At 33.8% G+C, this 26,390-nt stretch overlaps 1 protein-coding gene across 4 annotated transcripts in view; it reads right to left on the reverse strand.

Moving 5' to 3' along the window:
- Positions 1–488: 488 nt before the first annotated feature.
- Positions 489–26,390, reverse strand: part of GNPDA2 (glucosamine-6-phosphate deaminase 2) — a 28,790-nt gene continuing 2,888 nt past the window's right edge. The window contains exons 2-7 of one of the 4 annotated variants that reach the window (XM_040238129.1): positions 25,952–26,110; positions 21,561–21,662; positions 19,859–20,041; positions 13,658–13,842; positions 8,015–8,189; positions 489–2,194 (exon numbers count right to left, since the gene is read on the reverse strand). In XM_040238129.1, coding sequence (XP_040094063.1) covers positions 2,133–2,194; positions 8,015–8,189; positions 13,658–13,842; positions 19,859–20,041; positions 21,561–21,662; positions 25,952–26,075 — 831 coding nt within the window. In that variant the 5' untranslated portion in view covers positions 26,076–26,110 and the 3' untranslated portion in view covers positions 489–2,132. Of the gene's footprint in view, positions 2,195–8,014; positions 8,190–13,657; positions 13,843–19,858; positions 20,042–21,560; positions 21,663–22,545; positions 22,914–25,951; positions 26,111–26,390 lie in introns of those variants that run through there. The other 3 variants (XM_040238132.1, XM_040238130.1, XM_040238131.1) reach the window with 3 other exon arrangements.

The raw sequence follows: 26,390 nt of genomic DNA on the forward strand, positions 1-26,390 counted from the left end.
AGATTTTTCCACTGCTGGGGGGTGACTTAGGGATGATTCAGGTGCATTACATTTTTAATAAAATTTTATTTTTATTATTATTTTTTGGCTGTGTTGGCTCTTCGTTGCTGCATGGGCTTTTCTCTAGTTGCAGTGTGCAGGCTTCTCATTTCAGTGTCTTCTCTTGTTCTAGCATGCAGGCTCCAGGGGTTCAGTAGTTGTGGCTCCTGGGCTCTAGACTGTAGGCTCAATAGTTGTGGCACCTGGGCTCTGCAGCATGTTGATCTTCCTACATCAGGGGTTGTATCTGTCTCTTCTGCACTGGCAGGCAGACTCTACCACTGAACCACCAGGGAAGCCCTCATTTATTGTGCACTCTCTATTATTACATCAGCTCTACCTCACGTCATCAGGCATTAGATCTCAGAAGTTGAGGACACTGCCCCAAAAGACCTTAATTATATTACTAAGATGTCTCTGTACATTAAAATATCATAAACCATTAGTAGTATAATAGCCACCATTTATTGAGTTTAGTATGTTGACAGCCACTGTGCTGAGCTCTATAGACAATCCCTCATTCAATCTACACAACAATGGGGGTACAGGCACTATTACCCTATTTCATAGGGGAAGAAACTCAGACTTATGTATTCCCCAACAGCATCAAAACAGTGGTTTCTTTCTTCAGATCACAATGCTTAGCTACCATGCTTTATTGCCTCTTGTGGAAATATCTTCAATAGACTTTAATTACCAGATATGGGACTGGGAGATACTACTGATTTCACCAATTACACAAAAACCATTTATAATACTCAAGTCTATTAAAACTTCATTATCTAGAATTAAAGCAGCATATTAAAACTTTATTATCTAGAATTAAAGCAGCATATTTTATCCTAACAGTCTTATTTATTTTTATTTTTTAATTTTCTATTTAAATATTTTTAAGACTATATTTTAATCACATAGGCAATTAAGCAGGTATATAAGTGATGCTTCTACTAGGTGGGCTTATAAAAAGCAAAATATGCAAAGTGAAAAGAAGTATTTTTTACTCCCTAAGAAGCAGTATTTGTATAGGCAGAGGCATTGTCTCTTAAATCTAATTGCATGATGACAACAAAAAGTATTAATAAATGCAATCTCATAGCTACTATTAAATGTTAGAATATTTCAGATGCATGTGTTCAATTTTACTTCTGGAAATAAAATTTAGATAACTTAATATTTATTACAAGCTTTATTTGAGTTAAAGATAGAAAACATACTTTTATTTGCAATTTAATGATGTAAATTGTTATGCAATCTAAAATAGTTTACAGTAATTCCTTTTGTATTTCATCATATCCTTTTATACAGTATATATATGTAAGGAATAAAGCTAATTGTTTAAGAGGTTTAATAATTTTCCTTAAAAAAAATTTCCTTCAGTGTGTTTCTAGGTATAAAGCTCATAATTGCCAAAATACGTATATTAAGTGCATGAACCCAAGTCATTAAATAAAACTAAGGTCACATTTGTAAAAAAAGAAAAGTGCTAAAGAAGATGGTGCACAAAAAACATGCACTTAATACACACTTTCCATAAACTGTAGTTTTAGGCACTGCCATCTCTTCAAATTTTCTGTACCAACAATATCTAACAGGACTTTTGATGTCCAGATGCTACTGCAGAAAGATGACCAAGGCAACCACGTGCAGAAAGCTTGTATGTAATGCAGAGAAAACAAAGACAGCATTCGGAAGTAAAGGCTTGCAATGATAGCTGTATGATACCTGAAAGGCTTGGAGTGTCGTCCTGTTATTAAAAAGTTAAAGTCTAATAATGCCACTGGAGTCATATGAATGATACTTGATGTACAGAAGTCACCTTTAAAATGATTTAAAAATTGTAAATAGGCAGACATTTCTGTGGTGGTACATTGACAATGTGGCTTCTGTAACAAGTAGCTGATCAACCATTATTTCTCCTAAACCCTAGTATAAAGTGGACACATTGTAAATATGGAATGTTTAATATAGATATTAGACTTCAAAAATGACAATATTCAAAAATCCCCCAAGTTTTAATCATATTGCATAGCTGAAAATTCATATATGTATAAAAGTGTTCTGTTCATTCAAGCAGAATTTTGATCCAATCTCCTTCAATTTCCTTCTTTCATACTGTACAGTGGATCCACAAGTTTATTGTGCACATGCATTAAACCTTAAAGAAAAAAAGCACATTTCTAGTTTTATTTCTAATTTGAACTGTATCTCACTTACTTTAGAAAAAGAAAGATTTAATAAAATACAACGTATGTTAGCTCCCACCTAATACAAAATAGTTGCATTTATTGGAAAGATGCAAACAAAAATGTTTCAGACTGTTTCGTTTTCCCTTCTCTAGAGGATCTTCTGGACCCAGGAATCGAACCTGGGTCTCCCATACTGTAGGCAGATTCTTTACTGCCTGAGACACCAGGGAAGCCCCCAGTACAAAATGGTTGTATTTATTGGAAAGATGCAAATGGAAATGTTTTGGAATGTTCAAACTACCTAGCAAGTATCAATTTATGGTTATGAAATCGTAGATCTAGAATGGGGTACAGGTTCTTTGTAAGTAACCAAAAGTAAGAGCAGTTTTGGCTTTAGAATTTCAGTATGACAAAATAACAGATTTGAACACTAATTACATCTAAAGTCTATTGAGTTTGACTCTGAGAAGCTCAGTCAAACTCTAGTCACACTCTACTGAGGAGCTCAGAACTGTTGTTACATTAGTTCTCCAATATATTACCTATCCACTCATCTGGCAAATTATTTTTCACTATTTTTACATGGGTGTTTACAATAGGGGTTGATGACAAGTCACTCAGACACGTTTACTAAAACAATGTAGAAGATAACCTATTAATTTCCAAGTAAATTTAAATTTCATCTTATAATTGGCATGCTTGTACACTCTCCTTAATTATTAAAGCTTCTTGGGGAAATCTTCCAGTTACTCATGTCTTTGGGGAAGTAAATGGTCCCAATTAATCAACTAAAGATTTTATTTGGAGGTCAGAGAAATCAGTTAAATTTACCACACTGTTAAGAACTGGGGAAAGGACTGGAGACTGGGCAAAGGGACTAATGTGGTTTTCTTAAGAAATGGAATTACTGGATTGAGGACACAGGGTTCTTGCTAGTAAAAAAGTGTTCTTTATCAAAAGACTACAGAATCACTCAAATTCAAACTGTGAAGACCCATTTTTAAGAGCTAAGTAAAGGGACATGTAAAGAACACTAAGGTCCTACTACATGTAGTAGGAGAAAAATTAGGAGTGGAACAGTCCTGAGAGAAATATTCACTAGTGCAGTTGAAAGAATGTTAATTACTCAACAGCTTACTTCAGTGTCTCATGAGCACCTCAGACTTGTTAACGAAGTCCAGATCCATTTTCCCCTTCTATACCATTTCTTTAAAAATATTAGTATATGGTATTATCTATCCTTTGCTGAGCTGCTAACGCCAAACAACTGAAATTCACAGGTGATGTTTTTTCTTTTAAACTCAGGAGCAAGACTGGTTGACATTCCTTTCAAAATACATTGCAAAGTAGCTATATTTCATCATCTCCACAGCTGGTTGAAGCCACTTTCCTCTCTAATTTTACGACCAGCTCAACACCCTATTTGCATACTTTTCCCTTGTCTAATTAAAGGAAAAAAAAAACAAAACTAGATTATACCATTCCCCTACTTAAAATTCTCTTATTGCTATGGTCATTTAGAAAATAATTTAGATTTTAATCTATTGTCTTTGTTTATCCTTCTGATATCATGTCCTTCCACTTTCCCCCTTTTATGTTACACTCAACCCTGGCTTTGCTGCTAATACCTCAGAAAGGCTAAACTTGGTCACAGTGCCCGGTCTTTATATTTGCTGTCTCATTTAGCTGGGAATGCTCTCCCTGAGCAAAGCATGATTTTTCTCCTTTAGGCTTATTGGGTCTCAACTTTAGAACAATTTGCACTCAGAAAATAAACAGGTTCAGGACCTTACATTTACTGCTCTAAATTCTGGGTCTATAAAGATGATGGATACATGGTGGAAACTCAGTAAACATTTACTTTAAAAAAATCTGTGAAGGTTCAGTGAGATGGCTTCTGGGAAGCTTTTTTTTTAATATAAACAAAATGAATTTAGAACATATATTGTTAACAAGGAGAAAGGGAGAGAGTGGAGACCAAGATTCTGTAACTCAAGGTCCTTAAGACTGAAAAGTATCAAGAGCAGTGGCAGAATGGCTAGACAAGGAAGGATGCTTAATCATTAACGATAAATTTAGAATCTTGGAGGTAAGACTGGAAGGACCGAAGTTAAAGTGTTCCATGCAGCTGGAGAGAGAGAAGGGTCAAAAGGTTAAAGTGAGTAATGGGAAGAGTTTGAAGACATTAAAGCAAGGAGCACAATTAACCCAAGAAATGAAAGAATTATGTATAAAAAGAACTAAACTAAGCAAAGGCACTTGATTGGTTCTGCCTTCACCTCAGGAATATGACAGCTATTTAGCTATCTGGCTTTATATATAAAATGAAGTAACCTCTGCTCAGAAGTTCAAAATAGAAAGCAAGGTACTTAGCATAGTGCATAAAAGTCCTATAATGATGTTTGGTTTCTATGTCTTAGATAATGTAATCTCTAATACTTGAATGTTTCTATAGTGACACAAGTTATTTAACTTTCCCTTCCACACTTACCAGTGCTTTGAAGATAAAAAGCCTATGATAAAATCCATGAGAATGTGGACAAACCAACAAATACTTCATTCATTTGACTATTTCATGCAAACTATCTCTGAAGCTAGATTTTAAATTACTTATTTACTGGCATGTGTTATTTGCTCAAAACATAAGAATATTTTTCTCAGGGCTAATAACTCCTCCAATATTCTTTTGAAAGGTCACTGACATGTGAGCCCTCATTTACCTTTTCACTAAAATTTTAAAGTATAAGCAAGCCCCATTTTAGCTTGTACTTTTAAAACAATATACTTTGTTTTCTATTCTACTAAGAGGAACTTTTTCTGCTACTGTGTTAGTTCATCCTTGCACCTGTGCTGTTGATTATGCCATTTTCTTGAAAGCTAAATGCTAGGCATCTTCAACAGCTCTCAGTCCCATCAGCTCAATTAAAGTTTTCTTTAAGTACTATATAAATATAAAAATCTCCTTCTTAATGTACCTTGGATTTCACAGTGAATGACATAATTTAGGTCTTAAACTGAAGTGGTATCAGTGTCACGTGTTTATCCATCTACCTGCCCAACTTCCTAGAATTTACCAAGTGTCTCCAATGTACTAGGTATTCTTTGAGATGCTGAACTAATGCAGTGAACCAAAACTAAAGTCCTACCTTTATGGAGCTACATTTTATTGATATTTTCTCAAATCACTTAATGAGCCAGTTTTTATGAAGAATGCCAACTACCTTCAGGCAGGGAAACTTATACTTCTTTTGAGTAATACCACAGGAGACAATATATTTGAAGGCACTGTTTGAACTCATATTTCCTGGCTGATGACATTAACTGGAAAATATAATTTACATTTCCCAAAAATGAACATTAAAGGGTAATTTTTTTAGACTGCAAAAGTTATCTGCTCATGAAAAAAATTTACCAGATAATTATCTCTAAATAGAACCAATCTTATTTAAAACAAGATTTAACTGAAAAGTTTACAAACAGTATGTAAAAAGCAGCAAAGTGGAGACTGGAGAGATCTGAGAGGAGACAACAGAGACAATGGTAATCTCAACCATGTAGTTTAGAAGATACACGTCTTCTAGAGTATCAGCTCTTAGAGGACCATTCTACTTGATATAATTCACCTACCATTTGCTTAAAGCTTTGACCATCATAAGAATACATCAGAGCTTAGAAATGCACAATGTAAAACATCAGGATAAACATTATAAAGCCAACTCATAAAGTGTTTTTTTTTTTAACTAAACATTAAGATAAAGCAACTTGTACATAAGATAAAGCAACTTCCTATACAAGAATGTGTTAAAAATAAATAACTGCCACTTAAATCATAAATAGAAATAAGTAAATTCTAATGAGAATGATGAAAATGTATAGACTTCTGACATGTTGCCTGAAGAAGAAAAGCTAAATATAGATTTTTATGGTTTGGTTCAATCTGAACTCATTCAAGGTCTATCAAGCTATTAGAGTAGGGCTTAAAAAGGATAAAACAAAACAAAATGTTCACCATGATGATAATGTCTTGAAAATATATTACTTCAAGGACATAACACATAGGTTTTATTTAAAAAAAAAAACTGGAATAAAACAAATTATTAAAATGTTTTCCTGTGATCTACTTATATCTTTCAAAAGATATATACTGAAATAAACTTCCATTTGCTAATGAATTTTATTGATTTAGATGTAGTTAAGATTTCTTTAGGAGCTAATAATTAGAACCCTTTAAGATTCCTGTTGACACTTTTAAAGGGATGGTAGAAGAAAGAATAATGGTATGAATGGTATTTGAAGAATTAAAGATAACTATGCGGTTCGTTTACTCTAGTATATCTAGCAATAATAGAATAATGAGGACATGACAAATATATAAAATTACATTTATAACGTATAAATTTATGAAGTCAACATTCTACCTTGTATCAAAATCCCTTACTGTAAAATGAGGTCTATATATAACCCAGAACAATATCTCAAATCCATTTTTCTCCATATTGAAGGAGGCATCCTGACAGAGGCTGATGTCCTGAATCTCTTCAGAAATATGTTCAGCTTCATAATTTGTAAATGACTTAACATCCCTACTAAGCCTGTTAATTCACCTATAAATGGGATTATAAGAGTAGCCATGTCATAGAATTTTGAGAATAAAGTAAATCACTAAGTATATTATGTTTAAAACAGTGCCTGGTAATATAAGTATTGGCTGTTATTATTTTCTGATAAAAACCAGACTGATCAGACAAGTATAGGGGGTTTATCTGGGAATTACTCGTGCTAGAAAATGGCAATGTTAAATGAATCTCCTCTAAACTGGCATTAAAGTATGTGGATATTGAAGACTGCTTCTGTTAACTTTGTCAAGGAATCTAATAGTTGTGATGAAACCTGGACTACATGAAAATATATGGGTAAAATGCCATCAAGAGCTCTGTCTCATTCATAACCCATAACTGAGCTATTCTCTGTTTTTACCTGTCAAATTACTAATTACAATTTTCAGTTTAGTTCGGTATATTTGTGACTTGGTAAAAAGCTGGTAATTTAACTGATAAAAATATAAATGACTTAAAGTAATCTAAGTGTTTAACAATAAGGGAAACATTTAAGTAAACTATGACATCATATAGCCATTAAAAATACTTTTGAAGAATATTTAGTAAAACAAAATTCTCATAACAGGTTAAGTGCAAATACAAAGCTCTATATCTATGATCAAAATTTCATGTTAAAAATGAGACTATTTTCTGTTTGCCAAACTTCATTTGTATTACAGTCAAGATTTTTTGACATTCACACACTCCCATGAACCATGAGTTACTGATTTCCTTTAAATTGAATTTTCAAGTTATTACTATATTTCATGAATATGAGATGCTGAAAAAGTATAAGACATGCTATTATTTTATGTACCACTAAGGAAAACTTGCTACCAGATAAACTATATGAAGTCAACTTTAAACATCCCAATTTCAAATTAGATAAATGTGAAAAAAGCAGTATCTTAGAGCTAATAAAATACAGTAACCTCTTTAACCTTGTCAAAGCAATGATATCCATGAAATACAAGTTTGGTTGGTTCAGTATATATTTTTTCTAATATATATTAAACACCTAGTTATTAGAGTAAAAAGATTAAAAATATATTTTCATTCATATAATATCACCAGTACACTAACTGCATACTTTGTGAATTACTAATTACATCATATTCAGTCACATTAAGTTTAAATTGTTATCTACAATGGAACATTCGCCCAGTCTACTTTTGAAACTTCAATGCTCACCTTTAAAGTATTTCACAGTTTTAACTCTTAATTCTAAAGTAGCATCTTCATCACATACAAAAATAGTTCGGGGATGCTGCTGAAAAGCTGAAACAGTCCACATGTGATTGACTCCTTCTTCTATTGCTTTGTAGAGAGCAAATGCCTTGTGTGCGCCTGTAATGAGGATCATTACCTGAAAAATCATGAACAATTCTTAAAACACGTTCAAATGACCTAGAAGCTCTATTTTTTAAAACAAAGAATTAAGCACCAATATTTTTCTGAGGATTGAAATTAAATAGCTCCATATTTCTTCACAGTCCAAGATATTTATTTCTACTCTTTAAGGTAATAGGCAAGCATAAAGTAAACAAAGTAATATAGTATCTTGTAATGGAGCATTAGTAAATATACCATAATGCCTATGATATTTAACACATATAATAGTGATGTGCAGAAGAGACCTGGGAGAATAAAGAAAAAGAAACAGATTGTTTTGTAAAAGCAGAGTTACATAAGTTACATAACTAGGAATGATTTACCAAATTGCTCTAGTCCAGATAAGTAATAGATATTACTTTGGAAAAGCAAAGGACTCTAAAACAATAGATATTTTAAAAGTAATCTAGAGTCTGAAGACTGTTCACTGAATAGGTTCTATATAAAGCTATTTTGGAACAAAACTAGATTGAAAGAAGGATTCAGAATCTACTTAAATATAGGAACTATCCTTTTTTTTCTCTTAAGACTCATATGTGTTACATAATTGAGACCCATCCTTAGGTACAGAAAACCCAAGCTCTTGGTCGCAAATCCCTAATAGCCTATGAGATAATTCAAAGAACATGTACAAAAGTGAGTAAGTGTATAGATGTCTGAAAGAATCATTTCTTTAACATCTTTAGCAGTAACTCAATCCTATTTTACAAGTTAAAAGTTTATGAAATAAACCTTTAAACATTTTTTCTCATTACAATTGTTAACTAAAAAATGAATGTTAAGGTGGTTTTAATTCTAAAATATCTATAACAATGTAAAAATTCTATATTTCATATTTTATTGCCAGACCTTCTAAAACATGGAGGAAATTAAAGATTAATATACCAGATATTGTATTTATCAAGATTCACTACTTTCCATTTTGGAGCTCTATCTTGAGAAATATCAAAGCCCAAAAATGCATTTACAATGTGTATGAATTGTACTGTTTTTATTGATACTTCTTGTTCTTAAGTACAGAAATCTCAGTTCAGTGAAGAATTAATATGCCTATAATTAAAGGCATTTTTAAATTAAAAGCACCTATGATTAAAAGCATTCTTTTAAACATTAACAATGCTTGATATAATAAGGTAAGCACAACACTGATTAGTGGCTTTATTAATTAGTTTTCCTTACTGGAAATTAAAGACACAGGAGTTAAAACAACAACAAAATATTCAAGTTCTTTGCTCTGTCTTCTATTCAGAATCTTTGGAATTAGAATCAGGGGCCGTTAAGTGACTATTACGCAATCCGGCATAAATCCTTATACTATCATTTGAAAAGTCTCTTTAAAGCAACTCTAACACCATTAAATGGGATTATGTAGTGATAACTGCATGATATTTACTGAAATGGACATTAATTTATTTCAGCAGTTTTAAGATGATTTGGTGGTTTCAAAGTTAAACACTGAACTGAGCACTTTCTATGAATCATCTAACTCCTCAAAATAACAGCATGAGATAAATACTATTCTTATTTTCCTATTTTATAGATAAACTGAGGCACAGATATTCGGTACCTTGCTGAAGGTCTTGGTAAGGCTACTGTATCAACAAAAGGTCTGATTCCAGCAACCACATCCTTAACAACTACAATAAGACATATATAACCTTTAATTGAGAATTATGAAGACATATCTGGAGAATCAGGAATTGAAAAACATTGTTCTCATAATGTAATTTGATGTTGCTAATGTGATCATTACTCTATCTGTTCCACTACTTTTCAAGGAATAAGAGAATAAATGTGAACAAGATTTAAGAGTAGCTCCTGTCTGAAACCAAGTCTTTAAGGATAAGCAGAAAAGGGGGCATTTCAGACAATTATGGGTGGTCAATAAAAAGCTGGAAATTTGGTAAGGCTGAATCATAGGGTAATGAATGGAAGTGGCTAAAAACTGACTGAATTTTGATATATGAGCCTTTTCATGCCAAACAAAGGGGCTGGATATCATCTTGTGATGAAGTAGCAGGGAATCAGAGACTCATTACATACACAAGTAATAACTGAATTATGTTTTTTTTTTTTTTTAATGGGCTGTAATATAGAGAACGGGATAGGTAAAGGAAGGAAATAGGCATGAAGTTTAGGATGGGTTTGCAATAATCCTCAAAAATAAAAACTGATATAGACCAGAAGTAAGGCAGTTCTGATGAGAGCTGGTCACTTACCTCTAAGTTAAATGGTGGAATGTGGTGACTGATAAGATGTAAAGAAGCCTAAATGACAAAAGTTTCAAGCTCAGATAATTTTCATGGAGAGTGCTGCTATTCACCAAAGGAGGCAAAGACAATTTTGGTAGAAAGATGAATTTTGAACAATTAAGGGAGTCACTTGAAAATATGAATTCTGCAGCTTCAGAAAAAGAACTGGCTAAAGATTGGTAGTTATCACTGTATTGAGGATAGCTGATCTTTCTGGAATAGTACTAAATCTACTGAGAAGAGTAATACAAAGTGAAGACTGCTGTTGATGTGTTAATTAAACAAACAAACAAAAACATGCACACAAAGAGGTCACTGAGAAGCTTGCCTAAAAGTGTGCATTATGGATATACAGTGCTAGGATGAGAACCCAAGGCAGATGGAGGACTGACTGAGAAAGAATGGTCAGGAAGGAAGAAGAGTAGTAGTTTTATGACAGAAGAAATAGGAATAGATGATGAAAAAGAGGCCCAATAGGATAAGACTTGTAAAAGGAGGATGGTTTTAACAGTTAAGAAATCATTGGTGACATCTCATATTCAGTAAGTCAACAAAATAAAAAGTGGATTTTTAAGTTTTAATGGTCATCACAAAAATAAATATTCAAATTACTAAATGTAACTATTTTAAAGATGCTACAACAGTTAAAAACAATTTTGTGTCTTTTCTTTTGAAATTACCTTAAAAATATAAGCATTATCTTTAAATATATCTCACTAAAAATAAATTTTAATGCTTTGAGGGTAAATTTGGCTTTCGTCAAACAGCCAAAAGTTAGTAAAAATCAGATCTGATAGGTTAGGGAGATAGCCAAGCTGTGGATAGAACCAACCTGTCTAAAATGAATTATGGGAAAAAATAACTCATTTAAACTGTTTCTAACAGTAACTGAATATTTATATGTGACAGGCAGTGTACTGTGTTAGATATACATAATCCAATAACGCTTAGAGATTATAAATTAGTGAGGAAAAGATATTAAACAACTAAACACAAAAAACAATTATAAACTGCAAAGATGCTATAAAGAGAAAGAACAGTACAGTAAAACAGAATAAAAGAGTAATTTTGATTATGAGGATTATGGTCAGAAGAGGGAGCTCTGAACGCTGAAAAGTGAATGGTGCTATTTTAGCTAAGCAAGGACTAGAAAAAGTATAACATTTCACAATTAACATCAGTGTAAGGCCTCACGGCAAGAAAGGAGTGAAAATTGCGGGCAGTGACCTGTGTGGTTCACGATCTAGTAGATAATTCCTAAGTCTTAAGAAATCTATAATAAACTTACAGGTGCCACTTCCAACATGTGTACGGAAGGTCCTCATTATCTGAGCTGCCCAAATGTGAAGATACTCACTGATCCACTGAAGACTCAATCTCCCAGTCAAACCTACTTTCCACTCAACAGACTCATCTGCCCCACACATGGATCCAAATTTTACATGTACTTACAGTTATTGGAAATGACATTGAAGAATAACTCACATCAGAGTTAAAACTACTAGCAGACGAAAATCTGTACGCATTAAGCCCATTAAAATTGAAGATAAGCAAATCATTAAGTATAATCATGTGATACTTCTTTCAAAAGAATGTTATGAAAAATCTAGCAGCATTATTTACAATAGCCAAGACAACAGGAACAACCCAAGTGTGCATCAGCAGAGGGTTGGTGTAAGAAGATGTGGCTTGAGTGTACACACACAAATATTACTCAGCTATTAAAAAAAAATGAAATGGTGCCATTTGCAGTAACATGGATGAACCTAGAGAAGAATATCATACTAACTGAAGTAAGTCATACAGAGAAGACAAATATAGCATTCATATGTGGCACCTACAAAATAATACAAGTGAATCTATATAAAACAGAAACAGATTCACAGACACAGAAAACAAATTTGTGGCTACCAAAGGGAAAGGGGGATAAATTAGAAATATGAAATTAAAAGACACAAACTATGTAAAACAGTTAAGTAACAAGGACTTACTCTATATGGAAATGATCTGAAAAAAAAAATATATATGTAACTGAATCACTTTGCTGTACACTGGAAACTAGTACAATTAGTGTAGGTCAACTATACTTCAATTAAAAAAAAAACGAATGATACAATGATAAAGCATTAAAGCCCTTAGGAAAATGATGAAGCCCTAGTAGTTTTGTCATAATTTTCTCTATAACATGCTGGGAATAAATACTATGAAGTGAATGATGTCATGTAATTTTGTTGGAAAACCTGAACAAAAGAAAAAAATCAAATGTCTGAAATAACTCTCTTCTAAGAATTAGTGTAAGAATTGCATTATAACTTAAATCTTGCTAAGTGTAAGAATCTTTTTCCATAACTTTGAGTTTTGTATTTTAGAACTAAGATTGCTCTGAATTATTTTCAATTTATTTGCTATGAAAAAGGTCTTTTTCATAAACCAATTATTATTTTCACATGAAAAACTCCTACATTCTGAATGACAGTTCTGTTTATGTATTCAAGCCTAGATGTATTTATATCAAGATCAGTTACTTATTTACCATATGTCGTCTATACTCTTTCCCCTGAACCTATCCAGTCCTGCTGCTAAGGGATGGAGTTTTGGGGTTTCCATATAATTTAACTATTTATAATCATGAGCTGACTATAATTTCGTCTGTTATTCTCAGGGCGGGAAATAAAAGATGAGTTAAAAACTAAAAAATCTAAGAGTCTACTGTTCAGAACTCTTACCTTCTTAAACATACCAAATTTAGAACAGATCACATCTTAGAGGGGTTCTTTATCCACTGGAAACCAACTAAGCTATGCTTCTACAGTCAAGAAGCACATGACACTAAATTACCTTCAGCCTCCAAAAGCAGTTTAATGTTAATTAGAACTGCATCTTTGCTGTAACAAGTCCTTTCCCAAAACTATATATAAGTGTGATGTTAGGACCTCAAATTGTGAAACAGGAAGAGGCAAGTGAAGCAGTACCTCAAAAGAGGTGGTGCCTGATTTTTAATTTCCAGCTCCAAAGACTTAATTTACTTGAATTCTAAACATGGCAATGAGTCTGACAGCAATTACTGAAAGCTAGACAACAATTTATATTGCAAATATGATTAAATCAAAACATCACTTATTTGATACTATAATTTCTCCAAAATCTACAAACATCAAAGGAAAAATATCAAAGAACATTTAATTCTTACTTCTCTAGCATCCATCACTGTCCCCACACCAACTGTTAGAGCCATAGTTGGCACTTTTGATAAATCTCCGTCAAAATATTTAGCATTTGCCAAAATGGTGTCCATTGCTAGAGTCTTTAATCTTGTCCTTGATACTAAACTGGATCCTGGCTCATTGAAAGCAATATGACCATCTGGACCAATTCCTTTCAAAAGAAATACATACACACACACATATATACATAAGTAAATAAGGCTTCTCACATAAAGTAAATAAGTTTTCTCTAACTTAAACATGATTTTAAGACCAAAGAAATAGTCATAAAACACTTACCTTGTTTTATCTGACAGCTGAATTTCTAATGCTGCAGTAAGATATTTGTTCCTATATTTGATTCAACAAGTATTTCAATGTTTTCCATATGCTTAGCATTGAGCTAGCATGATTCTAATAGCAGCAAAATTAAGTATCACTTTATATTAGAATAATACTTTATAGTGTATAAAGCATTTTTCACATACATCATCTCAACATCAGACATATTTAACAATCTTGTAATACAGTCAGATTAGGCATATCTATTTACCTCATCTCCCCCACCTATTTTTTAAACTCAAAGGAAACTGATGCTCAAGAATAATATATGACTTGTTCAAGGTAATAATTTAGTAAATAACTAAGACAAAATTCAGTCTAAATCTTCTGATTCCTAACCTAGTAGTCTTTATAGTCACAGTTTAACTTGCTTGCTTCTTAGTCTAGATAGGGCAGTTAACTACTGGACCTCTCTGTAGTAGTTTCCTCACTTATAAAAATGTCTACATTGGACAAGTTATTATCTAAGGCAATAGTTTTCTTCAAACTTTTTTATAATGTAACCTATAGCAAGAAATACATTTGACATTACAATCTAGTACACATAAAAATACAATTAAAATAACCGCATGAAATAATACTTACTAGGAGTCATTCAAGCTACTTTTGATTCCATTTCATTTCATTTACAAAAGGGAAATGCTGAATGTGACTCACCATACTGATTTCATAAGCTAATAATGTGTGACAACCAATTTGAAAACACTACTTTGAGGAGATCTACTACCAGCTCTAATACTCAAGACTGTCTCTAAAATATAGGTAAGAATATGACATTTCTTATTTGAAGGAAATTGGAGGTAAATCTTTTTATAAAATCAAGAATCTTCCTGTGTAGTTATTACTAAATCAAGTTTTACATATATGGACCCAACTTGCTAGTCAGATTTCTGGCAACTTCAATCAAAAAATAAACCCACAAGTTCTCCAGGTCAAAATATCTGTCATATTCTGCATATTTAATGATACATAGGTATATCTTATTGATTCTTAATACATAATTCTAAAAACTTCCCCAGGCTGTAACAGGTAAAATATGACAAAGAGTAACCTGGTTTTGAAGGAAGAAAGAAACGAAAACCTTAGGAAGCAGGTATCAATTTATTTAGTTGCAAAGTCATGTCCAGCTCTTTGCAACCCCATGGACTGCAACAAGCCAGGATCTTCTCTCTGTGGGATTTCCCAGGCAAGAATACTGGAAAGGGTTGCCAATTCCTTCCCCAGGGAATCTTCCCAATCCAGGGATGGAACCCACATCTTCTGCACTGGCAGGCAGGTTTTTTACTACTGAACTACCAGGGAAGCCCAAGACATGAACTACCAAAGCACAATGTGTGCTAAGTTGCTTCAGTCGTATCTGACTGTTTGCAAACCCATAGACTGCAGCCTGCCAGGCTTCTCTGTCCATGGGATTCTCCAGGCAAGAATACTGGAGTGGTTTGCTGTTTCCTCCTGCAGGGGATCTTCCCGACCCAGGGATCGAACCTGGACCTCTTATGTCTCCTGCATTGGCAGGAAGGTGTTTTACCACTAGCACCAGCTGCAAAGCCCTTAATCTAAGGAAATCTTTAATAATACAGGATTAACTTTTAATATAGTACATAAAGGCCAGACCTATATGTGGTTAATATGCATGCTTTGTTTCCACTATTAAGTATGTATGTGCTTGGGAATTTTAAACCATAGATATGTCTCTCTCTAGATTTGTAAAACTGTTCTGCCTTTCCTCTTCAGTATAAATCTGCCCAGATACTTTTATTTATTTTTCTCTATAGAGGAAAGGATAGAAACAGGAAAACAAAGAGTTCTAGAGAAAACAGGAAGTCCTCCAAGATCAATTCTAGTGGTCTCACTGGTGATTTGAGTCATACAGAAGTGTAGTGTATAGCAAAGCTGAAGTTAACTACAAAGGCTCCTGATGGAGAGGGGTCAATATATTCCCTTACTGACCATGAGTAATTACCAAAAATTGAACTTCTGGATATAAAACTGTATTTTTCAAATGTTCAGATTTTTTTTAAAGCTTTATCAAATTTTCTTTAAAATAATCATCAACTCTAAAAACCATGCTTAATTTTTATTCAATCTTTGAGTCTGTACTAAGATATCAACAGCCTTATGAAACATCCCTAAAACCTCTGAGTCCGGGTTGTGTGTCTTCCCTGTGTCTATAGTTCTGTGGGCTAGAAGGTAAACTTCATGAAAGTAAAGACTTTTTTTTCAGTACTATATCCTGATAGTTAGAACACATGACACATAGGAGGCCCTCAATAAAACAGATGAATAAATGAAAGGAGGTTGGTATTCTTTGGTATGTTCAGTACAGTTTTTCCCTCCTCCCTCCCTGCTCTGATCCCCTTACAACAGGGCCTAGATCAATTATAACACCCTATATCTCATCTCTTTTAGGCAGAACTGTTGTGGTCTAGTGATAAGTACTTGTGCTAAGCTGAAACAATCAGAATTTCTCTCTAGAAATCTGAAATTTGACGAAGGGATACAAAAAGAAAGAAGTCATCTAGAGCTGAGGCATTTGATGATAGCACTCCAGGAGAGGCTCAGGTGAGTCCCTGCTTCAGTGATCTGAAGCTCGTGGTTCTTGTTCTTCTAAAGATGTATTTTTTTCAACTCTAATATCAATTCTGTGAATTACTCCATAATCATCCTAATAAATTCACTTTTGGTCCCATTAGTAGATTACAGTTACTTCCAAATCAAAGAATCTAATCATGTAACCAAAGTAGAGGGTTACAATCTTCCATTGTCTTTTATTTTTACCTTTTAAACACAAATTATCTTAAGATCATTTTAAAGTTAATAATGCATTTAGAATCTATTTATAGATTTCCATGTTCGTGTATTTTATTGTTGGATCAGAAATTGCATGATACTCCTTATTCTTTCTCCCAACCCTCTCTCATCAGAGGAAGAATTTCTGGGAATGTATTTCCTCCTTTCTCCTATCTATAGAGGGATAGGAACTCTTGCTCCATTTCCTAGGAGTGAGCAATGGTGGGCTACTCTGGAGCTCTTCTCTGGTCTTACTATTTCCAATTCAGAGGGGAGAAGTAGGCAACACCATTCTAGCCTCAAGCCCAACCTGCCATCTCTAATTCAACTTTACCTTCAATAAGGCTGATATTTTGATCCCATTTGGCTCAGTTCTTAGTGTTTTTATTAACCAAACCCTGGAACAAAAGAAGGGTAAGTGGTAAGACCCAGATACCAAGCCTCATCTTGAAAATCCAATGATAACAACCTAGATCAACAAAGGCAAAGAATCAAATGAGATTCTTTCATGAGACACATCCAATAATGGGGTATTCCAAACAGGGAAAAGTCCAAAGAACATGTAATAAGCCAACCCTTCATTCTCTACATACTGTTATATGCCCCTTGGATGATAAATATGAACTGTCAGACCCTGGATTGGCCCATGACTACAGTGAAGGTGTTAATGGAAGAGGAAACGAAATCTTAGATTTTTGGTTTTTTTTGCAAGGGGAGAACTACGGGAAGTTTAAGACAAAAACTGTTTAAAAAACAAAATATTAAGTCATTTCTAGTAGTAAGAGTCATTAATGAACATGAATAATTATGATTATGTGCTATTAGTTTCAAAGGGAGAACTAAGGTGGGTTATTTGAGGAAATGCACCAAAAAATTTAGCTAAAAAGAAACAAGAAGTGACTTAAAGCTATGAGGAAAAAAGAAAGTTCTACTAGAAGTATCTGAAAAGCAAGACTAAACGTTAAACATTACATTAAACTAAAATATTTTCTGGAAAGTAGGCAAAGGGAAAAAATGGAGTTAAAGAGTTTTTATCAAGTTTTCTCCCCCCAGTAAATTTTATTTCCTGGCATTAAGATCCTAAAGGATTTGTCACCAGAAGCGTTATGTAAGATCAATAAATTAACAGGAAAAAATAAGCCCTCTATTAAGTAAAAAAAAAATACTATTTATGTTATCCATGTAGTCATTTTTTAATACTGAAGTTTTAATAACTGCTGTATCTTTCTGTGTAACGGTATGAGTGAAAGTCACTCAGTCATGTCCAACTCTTTGTGACCCTATGGACTATACAGTCCACAGAATTCTCCAGGTAAGAATACTGGAGTGGGTAGCTATTCTCTTCTCATATAATGGTAAATGGGTGAAAATGCTTCTTGACATAACTGAACAAGATAGGTATATTATTTTACAGTAATTTTACCTTATTTTGGCATAAAGTTTATAAAATCTAAAGAATACATCAGTAGTACACACAAACATTTCAAATGTCTACTGCCTTGCCTTGGTATTGGTAGGTTCAAATGACAATTATCCCAGAATGAGCCATATGGACAAAACTAGAATGCAAATATTTTCCAGGAATAGTGAAGTAATATTAGTAAGTTTTATTTAAAACATAAATATTTTCTATTTTGAAAAGTAAGAGTCTAACTTGAATTCTTGCTCAAATAAAAACCATCCCCTATATTTAAGGCAGTAATTGATATTAGTTCTGCTGGGTAGACAACAATTTCTTCAAAGAGAAAAACTTCATTCTTGCCAGATAGCCTTAGAGGTAAATCAGTAAAACAGCAGGACATTCAATACATTAAGAAAAAATTACTTTACAAACTATACTTCAGAGACAAAGAGTAGCGTAACACTTAATGGAATGCCAACTATATACCAAGCACTTCACTAGGCATTTTACACATTATAAAATGGTTAATTCTCATCAATTTTGAAATGGTTAATATTAATCCTATTTTACAAAGGATGAATTATACTTAATTAGCATACTGAACTAATTTACTGAAGTCAATAAATTTCCCAAGATCTTACAGATAGTAGGTGGCCAAAACTGGATGCTAGTTTTTGTCTAACTATAAAATCCAATTTTCCTCAAAGGCAACCAAACACCCCCAAAATACTTGACCACCTCAACCATGAGTTAACCTCAATACAGGTCTAATTCATACAATTTTGAGCATCTTTGAATAAATCATAAGACATATCTAGATCTAACAGATATGTCTACCTCTAGATATCCAGTGTTAATTTAGAGCTTTTAGTATGTCTAAGTGAATACTAAAGAATCTGGCAAAAAAACAATTTTGGTTTCAGTTTACATGGTATTGTACTATTCAGATGCTTCACTGTGATGACAGAAAATTATATTGTCATTACAAAGGTAGAGACTCTTTCACCTCTCTTCAATGGTAGATCAGGCAGACACAATATACACACACATATGTATACGTGGCTGTGTGTGCAAATGTGTACATAGAAATTTTAAGTGGAACTTAATTAAACATTTATTTAGATCTTATTAAGACAATTATAAAGCTCAATTCATACTAGCTAAAGGCTGATGATAAAATCTGACATTCTTGACACATTTCTTGGTGAAATAAAGCAATTTAATGGTCAGTAGAAAAATGTTAAAATCCACCTGTACCATATGCAAACTTTTAGAGATTTAATGCTGTAATTTGATAAGAAACCTGGGTTGGAATTTTAAAGAAACAGTAAAAGAATAAGAGTGTCATTTAGGAGAAGAAACACATCACCCCTTCTCTAAGATGTGGTAAAGTGTCAGTTCTAAAGAGGTAATTATAAGACTTCAGCAGGGATTAGGAGCTATTTCTCAAGCCACAATTTAAACAATTCCCCCCTGCAACATTAAGATTATTTTTTGATGAATATAAAGTAAAACAGAAATCAATAGCTAAACAAATGGGTATTACAGGCAGCCACAGATGTTCTTTACATTACACAAGGTTAAGTTTTTTTTTTAATTTAAACCACCTAATCCAAGTTCTAACAAATGACTAATGACAAAATGTTTTACGTACCTCCAACAAAAAGATCAATTCCTCCAGCTTCTTTTATTTTCTTTTCAAATGCATCACATTCTGCTTGCAAATCTGTAGCATTCCCATCAAGGATATGAGCATTATTAGGATCTATATCAATATGCTTAAAAAAGTTATTCCACATATAAGAATGGTAGCTTTCAGGATGATTTCTGGGAAGTCCTAAACACAAAGTTAATGAATAAAAATATAACTATTTTCAGAAATAAATCTAAAGTTGACTTTTCTGATTAAGCCACAAATGCTATTTATATAATCTTTCTATGCCATATTCAATTTAAAAGCATTTTTATATGGAATAAATGCATATTATGTCAGGCATTATTTTAACCACTGTAAATGTATGTATTAACTCAATCAATGTTTACAACATCTGTGGAAATACTACTATCAATCTCACTTTATAGATGAACAGAAACACTGAAAAGCTAAGTCACTCTCCCAGGGTGAGGGAGCTCATGGAGGGGCTGGAACATAGAAGTCTAGTTCGTGTGCATTTAATCACTATATTCCACTTCTCAAATATAAAATTTAACTAGTAAGACTGATTTATGTCTTAAATTCAATATAAATTAAGTAGCTGCTGCTGTTAAGTCGCTGCGGTCCTGTCCGACTCTGCGATCCCTTAGACGGCAGTCCGTTAGGTTCCTCCGTCTCTGGGATTCTCCAGGCAAGAATGCTGGAGTGGGTTGCCATTTCCTTCTCCAATGCATACATGCATGCTAAGTTGCTTCAGTCATGTCCGACTCTATGTGACACTACGGACAGCAGCCCACCAGGCTCCTACGTCCACAGGATTCCCCAGGGAAGAATACTGGAGTGACTTGCCATTTCCTTCTCCAAATTAAGTGGCTACACAACTGAAATCTTTGTCCATTTTCTCTTCTGTTATTTCTATTTGCCTGCAAGGTATACTTAACTACGACGGTTCTTTGGCAATCATGCTACTGTTAAAAATAAACACCTATAAAATGTAAATGTTAACACAGAGTTCATATGTTTCCAGTTCAGCAAGTTGTGCTTAGTTGCTCAGTCATGTCCGACTTTTTGTGACCCCATGAACTGTAGCCTGCCAGGCTCCTTCTCTATGGGATTCTTCAGGCAAGAATACTGGAGTGGGTTGCTATTTCCTTCTCCAGGGGATCTTCCCAACCCAGGGATCAAACCATCATCTCCTGTGTCTCCTGCACTGTTGGCAGATTCTTTACCTGCTGAGCCATCAAGGAAGCACAAGCAAGTTAGCAATCAATAAATTATAAAAGCTTCAAGGCTACAAATATAAATAGCCTTATATTTGAAAAAATTTTACTAATTACTTTACATATATATTAATTACTTTATCCCCACACTGGTTTTAACTTTGTTTTGAGGGAAAAAGAAAAAGAATGAGAAACGTCAATGAATCGGCTCAAAGTTGATGGAGCCAGGACTGGTAAGTAGCAGCTGAAGATGAGGGAAGAGCTTCTAATTTCCAGTCCCACAGTCCTTCAACTGTGTCATGCTGTCATTACATAAATATAGACATTTTTACATAAGCTTCCAACCCCACTACAAGGTGATACATTACACTCTAGAAATATATTCATTCAAAACAATTTTAAATAATATGTTAATATTCTCAAAATATATTCAATTTAAAATACAACATGTCCAAACAATATATTCAAACAATATAGCTTACCTACATATTCATCCATGTTAAAGGTCTTCACATATTTAAAAGAAAGGTCTCCATTCTTGTGATATTCTATAAGTTTTTTATAACATCCTAAAGGTGTACTCCCTAAAACAGATAAAGATTCCATTTTCTAACAGTCTAATTTTTAAAAAAGTGTATATTAACTTTATTCTCATCTTAATGGTATTTTATACATATTAGGCAAATGATTATTAATTTAAATACATATTCAATTAATGAATATATGTTGAACTAGTCTCTTTACAAGATACCCTAAAATTTTAGGAAATCAGAATTTGCTGAATAAAGCTGAGAACCTGTCAGCTTAAATTACAGCTTGGAAAATTCTTATATTGTTGGCTATCTGGAATTAATGGTGTATATTTCAAGACTAGAAACTTCTAGAAAGCACACATTTGAATTAAAAGAAAAATAAACATCCCACTGATAGAGAAAAAATCTTTATCTAGGGAGGGATTTATAGCACAAATGATATGTAAATAGGTCAAGTGTTGACCATTTAATGAAATCAAAGGGGAAAACAGAGCTGAGTTTAAATATTGCCTCTACTTTCAAAATAGAAAGTGGCAAGGATTGAGTGAGGAACCTTATCCTTTTTTAACTAGAATTCCTGCTTCTCATTTTGTGTTACTGTCAACAAATATCAGCTAAAATGTATAAAGTAAAATGGTTTCTAGGAAATGGGATCTTGGCTTTGGATACTTCATCTGAGCTCTTAATGTTATTGTTTTATAAATGTGATTCTTTCTTATGTTTTACAAAATTAAGATCTGATTGACAAGAGCTCCATGAAATGACACAATAAAGATAAGTGAATTCAGCACCTTGCGCATGTTTTTCAAAATTGCTTCATTTTTTTAAACTACAAATTCGAAGACTAAATTGACTGCATTCTTATAACATTCTTACAACAAACAACCTGGCCCACACAATCCTGGTCAGAGTACTGGATTTTTAAGCTACCTACCATCACAAAATAAAACACAGACACATAAAGTTTCTATTCAAGAAGCAGGGAGAAGTATGGCAGAACTGAACAGCATCTGGCAAAACAAAACAAACAACCAAAAAACAACAACCACCACCACAAATACAGAAGAAATCTGGAGTAGTAAAAAAAACTGCCTCTCACTTAAGATGATAGGATAATAGAAGTAGCTAAATATCACACAGACAGGTTCAGAGAACAGAAGACTAATAGGTTTTCTTAAAGTTAAAACAACAAATTGTTTTAAATTGTCATTAATGATTTAAAATTTATGTTGTCAACTTTCTAATTCCTTATCAAAGGACTACAGCCCACTAACATGAGACCAGGATAAAAGATGGACAAGTATACTTCTCTTTCTTCCTTTCTAGGAATATAACAAATTTTCTGTGTCTATCTTTTGATGTCAAGAGAAGAGTTATAGGACTCCCTCCATAATTTAAGAGCATATGAAGAAAAATGTAAGAAGTTGTCACAATAGTGATGACAAAAATACATTCATTTTCTACTTTTTAATCAAAGTGGCTGAATAGAAAAAAACAATGAAAGATATGATACAGGGTAAACTGGCAAAATAAACTTGATTTTAATATATTTGCTTTGCAATACTCATTTACTAACATAATTATTTCAGTAAGTGTTTACTATGTTTCAGATAAAACAAAGATTAGGACTCTTTCTACCATAGAAGAACTCACAAGATATGGATAGACAAGTACTAAATAACCATAACAGAAGGAAAAATATTATAAAATAAACTATAAGAGATCTGGAGAAGCATAACAAATCAAAGGAGGAAAGACTACAGTCTTGGTTGTTGAAAGGAGGATCAAAAACGGCATTTCAACGGAGTCTTTGAAGAAGAGGTGAAATTCCCACAAAGAACAGGGTAAGTCTTGACTGAAAACAGAAAAAAGCTGGGGGAGAAGGTTCAGAGATGACATCTGTATGCCTACCATGTGCTAGATGCTATGCTGGTGTTTCACATGTGAGCTAATGTAAGTCTCACAAGTCTGGGAAACTGGCATCATGCTTCCCATTTTGAAAGTGAAAGAACTGAGTCAAAAAAATGAAGGAATGTGTGAAATATCACACACATGGTAGTGAAGTCAGAGATTTAAGAGATTCTGCCTGGTTCTGGAGCTCACAAAGTTTTTATTACACAGCACATTAGCAACACTAGTGAAAGGAAAGCCAGCAAGACAGGCCTGTTCTTGCAACTACAAGCAGTCTAACTTGCCTGCCATGATTCAGTGTAAGGGAATGGTGGGAGTTAAATCTGGGAGGCAGCTCAGACCCACAGCATGCAGGCCCTTAAATGTCATGCTCGTCAACATCACTTCAATAAATACGTATTGAAGAGATAGTCCCCAGAACTGTGCTTGACTGTACTTGTATGGGTGTGCATGCACAGTTGTGCCCGACTCTGTGACCCCATGGGTTGTAGGCTGCCAGGCTGCTCTGTCCATGGCATTTTCCAGGCAAGAATACTGGAGTGGGCTGCCATTTCCTACTCCAGGGGATCTTCTCCACCAAGGAATCAAATCCGAGTCTTCTGTGTCTCTTGCATTGGCAGACAGAGATTCTTTACCCCTGTGCCACCTGGGAAGCCCCAGAATTGTGCTTGGTGCAGCATAATTATAATATAGCATGTTATTTACAATTACAGAAATGTATGTTCACATTTCAAAAGCACAGGAGTGAGGATGGGGCATGATTAACACCGTCAATGGTCAATGAAGGAGAAAAGAGAAAAATGTCAACAGAAGTTTTTCAGAGATCAACCCTTGGCAGGTATATTACTAAGCAGTTACCCTCTCCAAAATAAAGCAAAAGGGTTGTATATTTAAATACACACAAAAAATGTTTAGCATTGCTAGTGTTTATGACTCTGAAGTCTTTCTGTCCCCACACTCAAATTACTGTTTATTGCTTCACAATTAACACAGAGTGATTAAGGCAGCTAGTCTGAGCATGGCCTAGGTACATACAAGGCAAACTGATACAGAGGTCTTGTTCACTGCAGCTCACATATCAAAACTGTGGGTGTTAAAGGGCCCACTTCCAGCGTACACACACAAAAAAATCGCTCTTTGCCATTTTCACCAAGAACTACTTCCATGGACCAAAAAACAAAATAACAAACAAAAATAACAACTTGGTGAGTCAGAGTACCTTTCATGGAAATTATGCAAGTGAAAAAAATTATGATTGTAGCTTTTATGGGTTGATATGTATGGGGGAAGGAGAAAAAGGAGAAAATACTGTTTAAATAAAACACATTTAAGAAAATCTTAAAGTTATATAGTGTTTACAGTATATAAAGGACTTGCTCTCATATGAGCTGAAAAACAACACTGTAAGCTATTAATTTCCTTACTTTCGTTAGGTAAGGAAAACAAAAATTAGGGTGTAGAATAAATGCCCTGCAGTCATCAAAACAATAACAGCTCTCATCCCAGAACCAATACTCTTTTCTATGGAAGTCAAAACATCAAATAAAAGTACCATGGTATCAGTGACACTACTTGGTTATTTTTAAAGAAAAAACCTTAACAGAAAACTAAATCCAGCAAAATATATAATTAATGCTTATGTTCCTTCTGTCATGAAGACACACATCAGTCTTCAATTTTTCACTTATATTTTTATTAAAAAAAAAAGAAAAGAATCACAGAAATAGCAAAGAGCTAATAAGATGATATGGAGAAGGAAATGGCAATCCACTCCAGTACTCCTGCCTGGAAAATTCCATGGATGGGGGAGCCTGGTAGGCTACAGTCCACGGGGTCGCAAAGAGTCGGACACGACTGAGGGACTTCACTTTCTTTCTTCCATAGTTCCCTTTTGGAGAAGGAAATGGCAACCCACTCCAGTGTCCCTGCCTGGAGAATCCCATGAACAGAGGGGCCTGGTGGGCTACAGTCTATGGGGTTGCAACGGACAGATTAAGCAACTAACACACACACATACACAATAAGATGATACGAGGTAAAATTAAGAGGCAACAGTACATACTTTAGGTACCCCTTAATGATCAATGAGAAAGCTAATCTCCCAAGAAATTTCCCGAATTGTGAAAGCAACCCCTCTAAATACAAACAAACAACTACTAGGAAAAAGGGACAAAAAAATATCATGACCCTTACTTGAGCTATATTTCTGTATTTCCTTTTGCATTCTGGAGTGGTAGATGAGTCAGAATTTTAACCAAGAAAATAGTAATGGAATTTAGATACTAGATATGGAGAATCTATATCTATATATTTGACTTTATATGCTAATATGTTAAATCAGTGATATGACAAGAAATAAAAAGGAAACCAAGGAAAATCCTTCAATCTCAGAACCTTGAGTATCTAACATGGAAAAAATGGTATATTACCTGTTGGCAAACCCAGTGTAAAATATCTGTCTTGTCCAGGTCTGAACTGAATGATCCGATTACAGATGTATTTGGCTGCCCATTCACTAGCCAAGTCATAGTTATCAAGAATTACAAGCCTCATTATGGTGACGCACAGCTTCCAGGACAAGTTCAAACCTGAGAAAATTTCATTGTAGAGCACTTTAAGTAATTAGCAGATAGTCAAACAGAAGCATAATACACTGATGGCTCTAAAAAGGATATTACTTAAGAAAGACATGCATGTATACAAATACAATCTGTACTTTTAAAACAGCAGTAATAGCTGCTCTCTACTGAACAGACTTCAGGTGCTGGGCAGTGGGCTAAGTCAATTAAGTACAAATATTAATCCTTACGACAAGCTTCTAAGGTAAATACAATGTCCAGTTTCAGATGAGTAAAGGGACTGACACAA

This window comes from Oryx dammah, unplaced genomic scaffold (assembly GCF_014754425.2).
Source record: "Oryx dammah isolate SB20612 unplaced genomic scaffold, SCBI_Odam_1.1 HiC_scaffold_3, whole genome shotgun sequence".
Classification (NCBI taxonomy): Eukaryota; Metazoa; Chordata; class Mammalia; order Artiodactyla; family Bovidae; genus Oryx; species Oryx dammah.